The sequence below is a fragment of the Aythya ferina genome (assembly GCF_964211825.1).
Source record: "Aythya ferina genome assembly, contig: HAP1_SCAFFOLD_547, whole genome shotgun sequence".
In the NCBI taxonomy this organism is placed as follows: Eukaryota; Metazoa; Chordata; class Aves; order Anseriformes; family Anatidae; genus Aythya; species Aythya ferina.
The window spans coordinates 32,093-46,901 of record NW_028181063.1 but is presented as its reverse complement, the minus strand read 5'-3'; the positions used below and the strand labels follow the sequence as shown (position 1 = coordinate 46,901).

The 14,809-nt window shown below is 46.7% G+C and overlaps 2 protein-coding genes across 3 annotated transcripts; one reads left to right on the top strand and one right to left on the bottom strand.

The window, feature by feature from the left end:
* Positions 1 to 275: 275 nt before the first annotated feature.
* On the bottom strand, positions 276 to 3,581 carry LOC311429294 (nucleoside diphosphate kinase 6-like). Of its 2 annotated transcripts, XM_084540387.1 has the most exons (6): positions 3,443 to 3,581; positions 3,262 to 3,364; positions 3,131 to 3,170; positions 2,547 to 2,707; positions 2,104 to 2,281; positions 276 to 557 (listed from the first exon to the last, which is right to left on the bottom strand). In XM_084540387.1, the coding sequence occupies exons 1-5, from the start codon at positions 3,530 to 3,532 to the stop codon at positions 2,115 to 2,117; spliced, it is 561 nt and encodes a 186-aa protein (XP_084396513.1). In that variant the 5' UTR covers positions 3,533 to 3,581; the 3' UTR covers positions 276 to 557; positions 2,104 to 2,114. The 2 variants fall into 2 exon arrangements, with proteins under 2 accessions (XP_084396513.1, XP_084396514.1); XM_084540388.1 differs by having other exon boundaries at positions 276 to 2,281.
* A 10-nt stretch (positions 3,582 to 3,591) lies between these two features.
* Positions 3,592 to 14,772, top strand: LOC311429293 (rab-like protein 2A). The gene is made up of 8 exons (XM_084540386.1): positions 3,592 to 3,757; positions 3,849 to 3,878; positions 4,068 to 4,147; positions 10,117 to 10,196; positions 11,170 to 11,281; positions 13,218 to 13,315; positions 13,584 to 13,667; positions 13,961 to 14,772. Exons 1-8 carry the CDS (start codon positions 3,651 to 3,653, stop codon positions 14,039 to 14,041), a joined length of 672 nt encoding a protein of 223 aa, XP_084396512.1. The 5' UTR covers positions 3,592 to 3,650; the 3' UTR covers positions 14,042 to 14,772.
* The last annotated feature ends 37 nt before the right edge of the window (positions 14,773 to 14,809 follow it).

Sequence of the window (14,809 nt, the reverse complement as noted above, 5' to 3'; positions counted from 1 at the left end):
CCTGATAAATTCCACAGAATATCTTTTGTTTTGCAAAACAAACACCTTGTCTGGGGAAATGGAACTTGACAGTTCTGACTACCTCTGCTTAAGTACAGTCTTGCTAGACCAAAGAAATGTTAATACTAACTTAACAACTGGCAGCTATCTAAGTACTAGTAAATGTTAGCTCTTAGTTATGTTGTGAAAACATCATGACAGTGTATCAGTTTCACCAAATGTAATAACCTTAAATGATTATGAAAAATAAACACCTAAAATGAACAGCAAAGAGATAGGAATTATCATTTAATGACATCCCAAATTAATAACCAATAAAGAAAACACATTGTAAAGAAGAAAGGTGAAAAAATGATTAATAGTTGCAAGAAAAAACACACACAACTTCAATTTGGGGAACCAATAAAATATCAATTGTCAGTAGCATTCGGGACAGCATGATTTCAGGCTTGTATCAATTCTTACTCAGTCATGAACACATCCACCTTTGGATACTGCTAGTAAAAATAAAAGCAGCAAAAATGCAGAAATAGTCAGCAGATCCTTTTGATCTGTACCTGAAACAAAATAACAGCTGCATTTAATCTCATATAATAGTAAGGAAAGAAAAAAAATGTTTCTATTCTTAAACAAAGAAGCTCTGTGGCACCACTTTGAACAATTAACTTTTTTTGAACAAGTACCAAAGATTTCACATAGCTTAAACTTAGTCTTAAACTACTCAAAGAGAAACTTGCTTTTGATCCATGAGAAAATAACACACTGGTTAATTTGGAGCTCAGTCAACAGAGCTGTAGCAACTATTATCATTGACACTTGTCACATTAAACTTCAGAAAAAGGCCTCAAGCAAACAAGCTTGTTGTCCTAAGTACATTACAAACGTATCTTCAATGATACAGCGCATCTGAAATTACTTGAAAGAAATTTCACTCTGTATGACATGGCACCTTGATTAAAAAAAAAATCTGCATCGGAAGAAGCTATTAAGGGACTGTTTAAATGCATTAAACATTCTCAAAATGCATTAGTACAAGAAGACAGATGTACTATGCAAGGTTCTGCCATGCTCATCAAAACCATACTCATGCACCACCACATAGTATTATTATCAATTATCAGGATGACTGAAAGATTTTGTCCATGTAATTTACAAAGGATATGAAACTCAGTGCTTCAGTGCATAGCAAACCCATAATCTTAGGGTATGCAATTGAGTCTTTGAGTTGCCATTAGATATTTTGTTACAAGGCTTAATGTAAAGAGCTCCAGGCAGAACTTCTACAGCTTCTGTGTACCCGCATTCAACTACCTTTTTTTAACCTTTATTATAGATTCACAATATTCGCATCCTTAAGAGCCACTAACAAATTTCACCAGAAGTACTAACCTCATGAATCAGAAACTCTAAAAGCACAAAATATAAGATGCTTCACAGGCACCAGACTGTTCCACATCTTTCTGTAACTTCTACAGGATGTGCTGCAGGTTTGTTAGTCCAGACGAAACTCAACTGACAAAATATACTGCTTTAATTTAGAAAACAGCTTCAAACCATGACGTCTACCAGATTCTTACGATATGAATCGCAAGACTGAAGAAAATCTTTTCTTAGCTTGGATCCAGGAAAGCAATGACATAAGAGTTACTATTACACTGCTCACCACTGCATTTTTCCTCCCTTTTCCCCTCTTCCTCCTAAAGGAACTGAGAGAACAGAGTAAATAAAAAGAATCTGGAGCCTAGTATAAGGCAGAGCTTATACCCTAGCTGCCTATAATTGGAAATAGCAATCCCATTTCCAGCTAATCCTCTGAGGAACTCACCTGTACTGCTCATGCACAAACTACTTTAGGGATTGGTGAAGTGTATTGGTATGTATTTGTATCAACTTGGAGTACTGCTCCAAATACTGGACAAGCTTTTTCTGAAGTGTCCCAGAACCTACACACTGCATGAACAACAATCCCAAGCAGCTCTGTGTAATGTGCACTAGGTCTTTCCTTCCCTTTCACTCCTCATGACATGTCATAGTTCTATAGCTTGTTATGGGGCTGACCCAAACAGAGTGGCTAGAAGCTACTTCCTGATCAGTAAGCCATACCCCCAGGTAACTCAGGTCAACTCTGTTTCTTCATCCTTGAATACACAGTGAACACGCTCCTCTGCATTGTAATACACCTGACCACAGCGTAGATGTGGCTCCTCCTGCTGGTACCAGAGCTCTTCATTGAACTCTGGGAAGAAGAAGGCAATTTCTCTGCTGGCTGATGCTGGTGAATCTGTTAGAATAGAGGAAAAAGATGAGAGATGATAGTCTTGCACCTTAAAGATGCACTACGTCTCAAATGAAAGGGCAGAATCTGAGGATGTAAAGAAAAGTGCCAGGCTTGGTTGTAACAGGCTAGGTGCACGTGGAATCTGCAAGAGAGATCAAATCATGAATTTTGACACTCCGAACAGAAAGTAAACAAAGGCAGACAGAACACCATCATTCATTCCTCACTGATCTCTAGTCCCACCCAGCACTCGGCCAAGAAAACCTACCTGAGCCATGAGTGGTATTCCTGGTGTCAGTGAGGCCATAAGCTCCTCGGATGGAATCTGGGACACTGTTTCGGGCTCGGAATACTTTGGTGGGTCCCATCAGGGTTCTCCAGAGGGAGATAGCATTCTCATGAGCCAAGATATAAGCCCACATAGGGCCACTGAGGAAAGGACAAGGAAAGAGCAGAAATAGGTAAGGTTACAACAGGGTATAGCTTTCTCGTTCTTATAAATATGACAAGCTCCAAGAAGCGAAGTAATATAACTACAGTGCAGTGTTCTCTGAGAAAAGACACAGATCCACTACAACACCAGCAAATAAGACCATGGTTTGGAAATAGACTGTGAGCATGACTTCCTCCCAGGTGATGGCAACCCAAAACACTGGGGATGCCGTTCTTGCAGTTGATCCCTGCTATCTGCCCACCCCTCAGCACATCACAAGCGCCGTGTGAGATGCATCCCACGCCGAGGTGGGCCCCTCCGGATGCAGGAATGCTCAGGCGAGACAAGGGTCCGCCTGCTACGCGAAGCAAGCTCCCTCCTCGCGCCCCGCGCTGCCCACCCGCAGACGCAGCAGGTACCTGGCCATGAACTCCACCAGCCGCTGGTAGAAGAACCGCCCTGCGGGAGAAAGGCGCCTGGAGTCACGCGGCCCGGCCCAGCGGCCAGGCCCGCCGGCCCCGGAGCCGCGGGCCACCCGCGGGCCGCCTACCCGCGTGCTCCCGGTAGAAGCGGCGGCTCTCCTCCCGCCCGCAGCGCAGCTCCTTGGCGCGCACGATGAGGAACCGGTTGCTGAGGATGATCTCGTGCACGGCCTGTAAGGCAGGCAGAGGCGCGGCGGCTAGGCGGGCGAGGCGGCCCGGCGCGGGCGGCCCGGCCCCCCCGGCCCTCACCTCCAGCACCAGCGGGTGGGCCACGGCGTCCGGCTTCAGCAGCGCCAGCGTCAGCTGCAGCGGCCTCGCGCAGCGCCCCGCCGCCGCCATCGCCCCGTGCCGCTACCGGGCGCGCGACCACGTGACGGCTGACGCGTGGGCGGGGCGGCGCCGGGCGGCGGGGCGGGCGGCGCGTGTCGCGTAGCAGCGGGGACGCGGAGGCGGCGCCATGGCGGAGGCGGCGGCGGCGGAGCAGGCCCGGGAGGAGGCCGCGGCCGGCGCCGAGGAGGCCGTGAAGATCATCTGCCTGGGCGACAGCGCCGTGGGCAAGTCCAAGTGTGTGGCCGCGCCGGTCCCCGCCGCCCGGCCGGGCCTCGCGGGAGGTGAGGGGGCCGCGGCCTCACCCTGCGCCGTTCTCTTTCCGCAGGCTGCTGGAGAGGTTCCTGCTCGACGGATTGTATCCACGCGCCGCGCCGCTCGGGACCCTCCATTCCCAGTCGTGCCGCCGGGGCCGCCCCTCAGCCGGCCGGGCGGTGGGGCGGGGCGGGGCGGGGCAGGGCGGTGGGCGGCGGGTCCGGCCCGGCGCCGGCAGTCGCTGCGCGGTGAGGGGACGTGCACCTCCGTCGGCTCCTTAACGCGGTCGCAGCCGCCCCCAGCAGCTCTCCACCTTCGCCCTGACGCTGTACAAGCACCGCGCTCGCGTGGACGGGAAGCCGGTCCTAGTGGGTAAGCGGGCAGTGCCCTGGCCGGAGTTCCGCGGGCCGCGGGGACGGGGCAGTGCCGGCTCTGTGGAGAGAGGGTGACGCCGATGGTGCTGCTGGCATACGCAGCAGTACGGAGACCCCAAAATACGGCAGGGGAGGTACTTGCAATGGGCAAAGAGATGCCAAATGGCAATTTGTAGAAGTCAGGGAAATGGGAGAATGAAAGAATCAGAATCACAGAATTGCAGTGGTTTCACACTGATAAACAGGCAAGCTCCACTGTGCCCCTCTGTCACTCCCCCTTCTAACAGAAGTCCCTTCAAAGCACAAACAGTTTGTGATTCTGTGTAACAGGTTTACATTGCAAGGTTTTGGTAGCTGGGGGAAGAGAGAAGGGGGAAGGGATGGGACACAAAGGGGTGGCTTCTGTGGGAAGAGCTGAGAAGCTACCCCATGTTAGATAAGAGCCAGTTTCAGCTGGCTCCAAAAGGGACCTGCCGCTGGCCAGAGCTCAGCCAATGAGCAATGCTAGTTGTGCCTCTGGAAGAGCAGATTAAAGAAAGGAAAAAAACTGCTGTGCTACAGCAGCTGGGAGAGAGGAGTGAGAAAAAGTGAGAGAAACAGCCTTGCAGACACTAAGGTCAGTGAAGGAGGGGAAGGAGTGCTCCAGGTGCTGGGGCAGAAGATACCTGGAAGCTCATGGAGGACCATGGTGGAGCAGGCTGTCCCCCTGCAGCCTATGGTGTACCACAGCAGAGCAGATCTCCATGGTGGAGCAGACTCTAGGCTGGAACTGCAGCCTTCAGAGAAGAGCCCCCATTGGATCAGGAGGCCTGGTGGGAGCTGCTGCCCATGGTACAGACCCATACCGGACCAGTTCTTGAAGAACTGCAGGCTGCAGGAAGCCTAGGATCAGTTCAAGAAGTATGCATCCCATGGGAGGGACCCCATGCTGGGGGGCAGGGGAGGACAGTGAAGACGAAGGAATGGCAGAGAGGAAGTGTTATGGACTGAATGCAACCCCTACTCCCCCTTCCCCTGCACAGCTCAGGCAGAAGATGTAGAAGAGGGTGGATGGTGGGGGAAGGTGTTTTTAATTTGGTTTTAGTTCTCACTGCTGTAATTTGTTAGCAGTAGGCAATAAGGTTACATTAATCTTAACGTGGTGAGTCTGTTTTGCCCATGATGGTAATTGGTGAGCAAACTCCTTGTCCTTATCTGAACCCATAAGCCTTTTTTCATCATATTTTCTCCCCTTGTTCGTTTGAGGAAGGGAGTGAGAGAGTGGCATGGTAGAGCTTAGCTGTCCATCAGTATGAAAGCACTGCACTTCTGTACTGCTGCTCGTGTCACTACAATTTCTGCATTTTCAGAAACCGCAGCTCTGAAAGGGACTGTGAGATGTCATCTAGCACATCTCTATACAGGGGAAATTCTTTACTTAATGACACTCTTCACGGATACTTATCTATTTCATTTAGTCAAAGACTTTTAACGATTAAGACTGTTCAGGTCATCTATTCCAATATACATGCCCTTACTTCTAGAAAGCTTCTTGACACTCAGTGTGAATCTTCTCTATCCAAGGTAAAACAGTTATTTTCTATGTTTCCTGGGCACTAGACAAGTTTTTTCCCCTTTCTGCTTGCATCAGTTTTCCACATGTTTGAGTGTTGTAGTTTTTCCCTTTATTTCTTCTCTCTTTTAGACTAAATAACCTCAGTTTATTCTGCCTTTTTCACAGTATAGATCTCTGGTGATTCTTGATGCTTCCGCTGAATTCTGTTCAGTTGGTTCATGACTGAAATATGGTTTACAAAATTAGAGATGATCCTTCATCAGACTTGCTAGTGTATATCATTGCTTTGAGTTATGAAATGCTGCAATTCTTAAACAACCAGTATAGTATATACTGTAGTATAAGACAGCACAAGGTCTCCTTTTTCTGTTTGAGTTTGGCCAGAACTTCCGTGTACATCCATTTTTGCCTGATTTCCTCCTTGTTGGAATGCATTGCTTCTGAGCTTGGAGGAGGTGATCATTGAATATTAACCAGCTTTCTTGGGCTCCTCTTCTTTCCAGGGCTTTCTTCCATAGTACTCTACGAAGCAGATCCCCGAAAAGGGCAAAGTCTGTTTCTCACAAAGTCCAGGGTAGCAAGCTTGCTGTGCTCCTTCCTTGCTGCTCTCTGGATCCAAAACTTCACCATTTCACAGTCACTGCAGCCAAGCCTGCCCTTGAGTTTCACATTCTCCACCAGCCCCTCCTTGTTGGTGAGAATGAAGTCTGGCAATGCACCTCTCCTCAGGGGCTCTTTTGTCACTTGGAGAAGGAAGTTGTCATCAATGCATTCCTAAAACCTCCTGGATTGCCTATGCCCTGCTGTGCTGTCCCTCCAACAGATAATGTGGCAGTTGAAGTCCCCCATGAGAACCAGGGCTTGTGAAAGTGAGGCTGCTTCTATCTGTCTATAGAGGACCTCATCTGCTTGGTCTTCCTGATCAGGTGGCCTGTAGCAGACTCCCACTATAATGTCACCTGTCCCTGCCCTCCCTGTAATCCTGACCCATAAGCTCTCAGCTCCTCATTCATCCCCAGGCAGAGCTCCATCACTCCAGCTGCTGATTGACATGGAGGGTGATGCCTCCCCCTCGCCTCCCCTGCCTGTCCTTTCTGAAGAGCCTGTATCCTTCTATTAACACTCCAGTCATGGGAGCCATCCCATGGTCTCCATAAAGCCAATGAAGTCATAGCCCTGAAGGTGTGTATACATCTCTAACACCTCTTGTTTATTCCAATACCACGTGCGTTAGCACAGAAACATTAAATTTGAGCCCCTACTGAAGCTGTCTTACTGGCTGGAATTCCTTTGTTGCTGGAAATTCCTGGAAATTCCTGGCTGGAATTCCTTTGTGCTGCTTTTCAGGTGCTCTCCTGCTGACCCATGACCTTCCTCCAGACTCTGGGCATCTTTTGCTGACACTAGCATCAAACTGGGAGGAACAGGATCGATTGAGGTTCCTCTCCTCCAGCAACTCTAGTTTGAAGCCCTCTTCACCAGCTTGGCAAGCCTATGACCAAAGATGTTCTTCCCCTTCTCTGACAGGTGGACCCCACCAGGCCCCATCAGACGAGGTTTCTGAAAGCAAGTCCCATGGTCTAGGTAGCTGAACCCCTGTCTGTGGCACTAGTCCTGTAACCATCTGTTGATTTGCTAAATTTGAGTGGCCCTTTCAATCCCCTTCCCTTTGCCCAGCAGGACTGATGAAGAAACTACCTGTGCTCCTGAGTCATTATTGCTGCTCCCAGGGCTCTGTAATCCCTCTTGATACTCCTCAGACTGCTCCTGGCTGCATCACTGGTGCCCACATGAAACAGCAACATCTGATAATAGTCCTTAGGCTGTACAAGGCTTGTCAGTATCCTGCTAACATCCCTGATATGACCCCCCCTGGTAAGCATCAGACCTCCCTCAAGAGTGGATCAGGTCAACAGATGGGCACCTCCGTGCCTCTCAGTAGAGATTTGCCTACTATTATCACCTGTCACCTTTTCTTAGTTGGACTAGTTGTTACACAGGGAGCAGGCTTACTCTGCTCCACCATCCCTGCAATAGGTCTTTCCTTTTCAGTCTGCAGAGGGGTGAAGTAGTTCTGTAAAGGCATCTCAGGCTTTGGGGAAAGACTCTTCCTCCTGTTGATCATTGTTGCTGCCAGCTTCCACTCTCCAGTGTTATTGGTCTCACTCCCTTCAGTGAGTGACAGTGAGGGAGTTTTGGGCTGTTTGGCTGTGTGCTGAGTCCCCTGCAGACTGTGCTAGGATCCAACTATCCAACTCCTCAGCCTCCCTGATGCTACGCAGCCTTCTCACTGCCTACTGCAGCTCAGCCTGCCAGTGCTGGAGGTCCTCCTACCTTTCGCAGGCAGTTCTGCCACCTGTGCCTGCCCCAAGGGAAAGATCTAGGCTTTTCATGCAGTCAGAAGTCTACATTGCAGCCTCACCTTTCAGTAGCTCTGTCTTGGTGGAAGCATCATCCACTGCTAGGGCAGACAGCACAGACCGCGCAGCCAGACCCACGGCCTTTGCCCTGAGACAACTGCCCACCATTCTGCCCTGAGGATCAGGCAAGGTGAGCACCTGTGGCCTGTGCAGATGGGCAGGGAATAGAGCCTGACTGCAGGGGTAAGGTGTTCTCAATGCCTCCCACTCAGCCAGTGGAATGGCCTTCCCTCATGGGGCGCCCTCCTGCGCCAACTGCCACACTGTGCTCCTGCTTATGGGGGTGTGAGGGGTGGCTGGCCTGCCCACACCTTGGCAGCTGCTCTCACCCCAGCTGCTAGCCCCCAGCAGGTCTCTGTACTCCCCCGGGGCTTCCCTGGCTCAGGAAACACCCTTGTATGATGCATACAGAACATGCCTGCCTGGAGCTGATCGCCTAAGTGAGTGCAAGTGAGGATTCTGGAATGGCACATTGAAAGAGTCAAGCAATTTTAGAAGCTAAGCAAAACTACCCAGAATGAATGCAAATATAGTCTGTTGAATACTTGCCTATATTTTGGGCAGTTTAAGAAGTTACCATCCAGAAAGTCAGATACAGTATCTAGTCAGAAACTAACCTGTATTGCAATATAAAGTAGACACTAAGGTTCCCTTAGTGGAACCTTATTCCCAGTTACTGGCATAATAGTCTTTATGGAGACTGGTGTGCTTCAGTCTAGCTGACAGCATAACTACATCTAGTGGTTCTTACTTGAAGCTGCAGAAATTTATACAACATATAAGACACAAATTTTAGCCCATAAATCCAGCAAGAGGAGGGTGAAAAATCTCTACTTGAGGCACACAAACAGAAAATGGCATTAAAATATTGATGACTGTTCAGGAATGCTTCATGATACCTAGTATACAAGGTACTTAATGAATTGGGACCCATCTGTCTCAGGCTAACTTCAAAATTTTAGAAGCAGTTGTGCCCTTGGAAGGAGCAGATTCAGACTGTCTGGGAGAGTCAATGGAACATTTCATTTAGCAGGCACCTGGCTAACACAGATTAACACGGATGTAAGAAATCAAGCTGTCTCAAGACATTTGGATATTTTTTTCTATTGCCATCTCTAGTGACAAAGTACCATACGTTGTTACTACTCTTTTCTCCTTTGACTAGCTTTATCTTATTGTTCTTATCTGATGACTTCTCTTTTGCTAGAATGTTTATACCAATGTTGTAGCTAAGAAAATATCCTAGTTTTGCATGATTTCTTGGTACTGGAATGTTTCAGATTAGTGAGGTGAAACCTAATGTGTGACCCTGAGTAGATAGAGAGGTCTCCCTGTACTCAGCTCTGGTGAGGCCGCACCTGGAGTACTGTGTTCAGTTTTGGGCCCCTCGCTACAAGAAGGACATCGAGGTGCTTGAGCGAGTCCAGAGAAGGGCGATGAAGCTGGTGAGGGGCCTGGAGAACAAGTCCTACGAGGAGCGGCTGAGGGAGCTGGGCTTGTTCAGCCTGGAGAAGAGGAGGCTCAGGGGCGACCTTATTGCTCTCTACAGGTACCTTAAAGGAGGCTGTAGCGAGGTGGGGGTTGGTCTGTTCTCCCATGTGCCTGGTGACAGGACGAGGGGGAATGGGCTTAAGTTGTGCCAGGGGAGTTTTAGGTTGGATGTTAGGAAGAACTTCTTTACCGAAAGGGTTGTTAGACATTGGAACAGGCTGCCCAGGGAAGCGGTGGAGTCACCATCCCTGGAGGTCTTTAAAAGACGTTTAGATGTAGAGCTTAGTGATATGGTTTAGCGGAGGACTTGTTAGTGTTAGGTCAGAGGTTGGACTCGATGATCTTGAGGTCTCTTCCAACCTAGAAATTCTGTGATTCTGTGATTCTGTGATTCTGTCTTTGCATCCTGGATTTAAGTCCTAAGGAAAACAGAACTTAGGGCATTGTATCATCCCCAGTTTGTTTTTTGTTTGTTTGTTTGTTTGTTTTTCTGTCTTATAGATTTCTGGGACACAGCTGGACAAGAGAGGTTCCAGAGTATGCATGCATCCTATTACCATAAAGCTCATGCTTGTATAATGGTAAGGGTAGTGTCCCAGCTGCGATCTCTTGGAATTTTGGCTGATGGGGTCCCAGTTGATACTTGACCTGTATGTTACTTTTTCCAATTATACTGTCCTATATTTCTTGTCTCTTCCAGTTGTTTTAAAAAAACTTTCCTACATTGTTTCCTATTCTCTCACCAGATAAAGCCAGTGTAGTTGTGTATGTTTACCTTTCTTGTATCTTTCCAGATAGCACTAATACTGCATTCCCTGGGTTTTCTTTCTTCTAAGTTTCCTTTCTTTCATCACTGTGTTTCCAATAATGTGATATGTACAACTAAATGCATCTCTTTAGAAGCAGTCCTGTCAGGTGATGTGAGGGAAATGGCACTCTAATGTTGCTCTGCAATGTCACTTTTGAATTATGTAGTACAAAACTGTTTTAATATGTTCTGCAGGGGTACTACATAAGATATTCTTTTCTGGTCTTCTGCCTTTAATGGTTTCACATACTTTGAGCTTCCCATTTTTCTAGCTCAAATGAGCTTTGTTTTCTGACTCGTAACCCACTTAGATCTCTTGGTCTGTATTAGTGCTCTAATTTTTCACTATATCTCATCACTTGTGAGCATCAGTCAACTTTACTGATATTTTAATGTAATTGTTATATTAGAGAAGCTTCACATCTGACCCTATTGACTTAGCAGAACAGGTCTTTCCCAGTGATACGTCATGGGTGATAAAGTGCTTGTCATTGAATGAAATAAGCATGTAAAGGAAAATGGGGGACTGTTGCCTGCATCATGCAAAGAAGGGGGTTGGCTGCATATTTCAAAGCTTGCTGGATGTTCTCCATATTCTCTTTCATGCTTTCTAACAAAGGCCAGTTTCCCATGTTGATGTCCTCCTGGGAAAATTCTATGGATGCTGTACATATGTTCGGTAAAGTAGTTTTATCAGGAGCTGTCCTACTGTTGGACCCATGATATAGCTGGTTCTTTTTTGGAAGGTGTTTGATGTGCAGCGAAAAGTCACCTACAAGAACCTGAGCAGCTGGTACAAGGAGCTGAGAGAATTCCGCCCAGAGATCCCTTGCATTGTGGTAGCCAATAAAATTGATGGTGAGTATATCTTCCTCTTTTAGCCTTCCAGAATTGTGAAGTTATTCTCTTCTTACCTATTTGTAAAAGAATGTCATTCATCTGTTGGGTCCAGACAAGTTCTTGAATATTAGTCCCTCAAGGGCTGTCTTTTACCAAATAAATAGCTGGGTCCTCTTGTAGCCCTTCACGGTGTCTTATAAGCTCTTGTCCTTGTTTTATTAGCAATTAAAATACAAATTTGATCCATTTATAGTTTATTCAAGTGATGTCCTTCCAATTCTGTCCTTGCCATGTTGCCCATTTCATTCAGCAAGTACACAAAAGCTGGAGCAGTACTTAGTTAAAAATTATAGGATGTCTTGGTGGAAAAGGAGCATAATCTATTCTGCGGCTTTCCCTGACACAGTCAGTAAATGCCTTTGCATTGCTAATTCAGTGTGCAGGTTTCCATGGGACTCTTCCATGCCACACTATCTAAATATACCTGCTGAAAAACTTGTTCACCTTCCACTGAAGATGACTAGATGATTGCCTCCTCTTAGGAATGCTAGCTAGGCTTTCATAACTGCTGTTATTTAGGTTGTGATCTGTCTTCTGCATTCCATGAGAGGGCATAATGCATTGGCTTTCTGCTCAGCATCTAAGAGAGAAGACGTACCCATAGGTCCACAGTCTCCTGCTCTATTGGTTTTCTGTAAAGTACCATGTCAGACAGGGGCATCCTTGCTGACATTCATGGTGGAAAGTCATCACAGCTATGAATAGGTGTCTCCATCTGAATAAGGTGTCTGGGCTCCCACTGCAGTTTGTAGAAGTTCATTTGATTCAGTGGTGCGGTCTAGGCTATGATGATCTTACCTAATAAAAACCTTTCCTACAGGATGTGTCAAGTTAACCTTCAATCCACTGATTGCACGTACTGTACAGGAAGTCCAGACAAAAGAACTTGCTGTTGACAGTCATATTATAGATACTACTTCTGTGTAGATGAATCCTGCTCCTAGTGTTCTATGTGAGAGTGGACACTGCTGCAAGAAAGTCTTCTCCCTTGCCTTTGCTGTATTCCATCAGGACAAGGAAATGATCACTCTTAACACAGACCCAGCCTGTGAAATGGTGGAGCCAGCTTCCTGCAAGGAGGTAGAGAGTGGCTGCCTGGGCAGTGCTCACTGGCAGGTGTTTGGTCTGAACTATTTCAGCTGTTGCTTCTGTGAGAGAGGCAAGATTGTGTGGAGTCATCCTCCTTCTGTGCATACAAGCTGTCTGTTAGTCAAAACTTTGAGCTGTTACTGCTGTGTCAGCATGTTCTATAAATATGAAGTAAATTTATTCCAAAACTGAAAGCCTCTGGCCTACTGATGTTGGAGTAGCTGGACCTAATTGCCTGCTAAGTAAAATATATATATATATATACATATATAACAGTTGAGTCATTTGTAAACTTGTGCAAAATGTACATTATTCATTTGTGAGTTTGTCTTTGATTCACAGTAATATAGGTTACATAACATAAGGGCAGTGAGCAAGTACAGTTAAAACACCCAAATTGGAAGGAGAAGCATGGTTTATGCTGCCAGTAGTATCCAGGTCTCGTGGACACACAGCAAAATCACAGGGATGTACCTAGAAAATATTCATAGTTGCTGCAAAGTGAGTGAGCTGATATGTTCTGAGCTGCAAAACATTATGCATTTATAGCACATCAGAATCTATCTATAATGCAGTCAAACACCATGGATAAAGCAATAAGAACTCTTTCCTTTTTTTTTGTCTTCTTGCCAATTGTCTGCTGTTGCTTTTAAAACCCTCTAGCTTCACCTGACCTTGTACTGCAGAGACCAGGCCATGACAGCTAAATCAGACTCTGGTCTCCATCTGTTCCATCATCCCTGCATATGTTGACATTCTGCCTACAGTGATACTTTAATGACCATTTTTCCGTTTTTTCCTCCAGCGGATATGAAGGTGACCCAGAAAAATTTCAACTTTGCACGGAAGTTCAGTTTACCCTTTTACTTTGTGTCTGCTGCAGATGGCACTAATGTAGTGAAGGTAAAACACAGCTGTTTGGCTCAGTGTCTGTGAGACCTCTCTGTACAGTCCAAGGACATGGAGAATGCTGTAGGCACAGAGAATAGAAAAGGTCCTGGTACTTCTGCTTGGCTACTCATGACAGTCATGATAATTAGAGGTAGCTGTAGAGTGGTTTTTTGTTTGTTTCTTTGTTTGTTTTTTTCCTTGGGGTGTGGGTGCAGTTTCCAAATATTAAAGAAACCCATTGCCCTTTGCTTTGAGTGACAAGTGTTCTCCTTCTCATCAGCTCTTCAATGATGCTATCAAACTGGCAGTAGCTTATAAACAGAATTCAGGAGATTTCATGGATGAGGTCATGCGAGAACTGGAGGTAAGAAAGGCCCTACTTCCTGCACTCCTTCCTCTCTTAAATGATTAGTAACTCTGCCCTTTTCCCCCTCAGTAAAAGCAGAGTTTATACCAAAGGGTGAAACTTTGCAGGAAGGAGAGATATGCCTTATGCTGGTGACACCACTAGGTTTGTGTGCTGCTCGTATCTAGGTTGGAAGGGGCGAAGCAGCAACCTTCTGAAGAGCTCATGTTGCTCTAGACTGAGCTTGAAAGAATCACAGCAGAGTTTAGCTGTCATGATTTTCAGCATTTCCTTGTCCTACTTCTTTCCAGAGCTTTGACCTTGAGAAGAAGAGTGAGAATTTGTCGGATAAGGAAGAGAGCTTTCCTGAAGAGAAGCCCCCATCTGCCTAAGGACCAGACCCTGAGTCTATCATTTCTCTCTGCTCCAGTTATCAGGGGCTAGTTAGAGCTGTCCTCCACAGAGAAAAGCATTTTTTCTCATGCCATGAGAACTCTGGTGATGGGCAGCTGGGCCTTTCTCCTTCTTGTGGAGGCCTGACCATGACCTTCGTTGACTGGGCCCTAACCTTCTGCACATCACGGTCAAGGAAAGGGTGAAGTATCCACACTGTTACGAGCTACTGCATGCTTCTTCAAGGCAAAGCTTGCTGGGAGAGCTAAACCACTGCTGGACCTGCAGAGAAGAGTCCTGCCCAGATGCTTTAATAGTATCTACTGGAGAAAACAAACACTAAAAATTTTTCAAAGGTTTGAACTTGGATTCTTCTTGCACTTTTGTTACAAGGCAGTCCAATTACTGTAGAGTTCAACTGCCAGCCCTCCCCATTCATTTCACAACCTAGCCAGTGCTGACTCTCAGTCCACCCGTTAGCTCTGCTGCAGTTTCTTCGGGTTTCTCTTCCCCGTTCTGTTATGGGGCAACTAGATCGGTAGACTTCTGGACATAGGAAATTTCTCCTTTCAGGTCCTCTAGTGTTTAATTGGGTGGACTCTCACACCCAGGAGGCTTTTTCCATCCCAGGCTGATGGATGTGGCTGCTCCTATATGCATGATGTAGTGTGCATTCCAAAGAGCCAGGTACAAGAACACAAATGGAGACATACATGTATACCATTAAAGCGGATGGCAAAACAGAATCACACAGTCACAGAATGGTG

What these genes read in the sequence shown, in the direction of transcription:
- LOC311429294 (XM_084540388.1), bottom strand. Translation starts at nt 3,532, where the DNA reads ATGGCGGCGGCGGGGCGCTGCGCGAGGCCGCTGCAGCTGACGCTGGCG. An exon ending in CTTCTACCGGGAGCACGCGG is followed by an intron (nt 3,171 to 3,261) that starts GTAGGCGGCCCG and finishes TTTCTCCCGCAG; the next exon opens with GGCGGTTCTTCTACCAGCGG. An exon ending in CTGGTGGAGTTCATGGCCAG is followed by an intron (nt 2,708 to 3,130) that starts GTACCTGCTGCG and finishes TCCTTTCCTCAG; the next exon opens with TGGCCCTATGTGGGCTTATA.
- LOC311429293 (XM_084540386.1), top strand. Translation starts at nt 3,651, where the DNA reads ATGGCGGAGGCGGCGGCGGCGGAGCAGGCCCGGGAGGAGGCCGCGGCC. An exon ending in GGTAGCCAATAAAATTGATG is followed by an intron (nt 11,282 to 13,217) that starts GTGAGTATATCT and finishes TTTTTCCTCCAG; the next exon opens with CGGATATGAAGGTGACCCAG. An exon ending in AGGTCATGCGAGAACTGGAG is followed by an intron (nt 13,668 to 13,960) that starts GTAAGAAAGGCC and finishes ACTTCTTTCCAG; the next exon opens with AGCTTTGACCTTGAGAAGAA.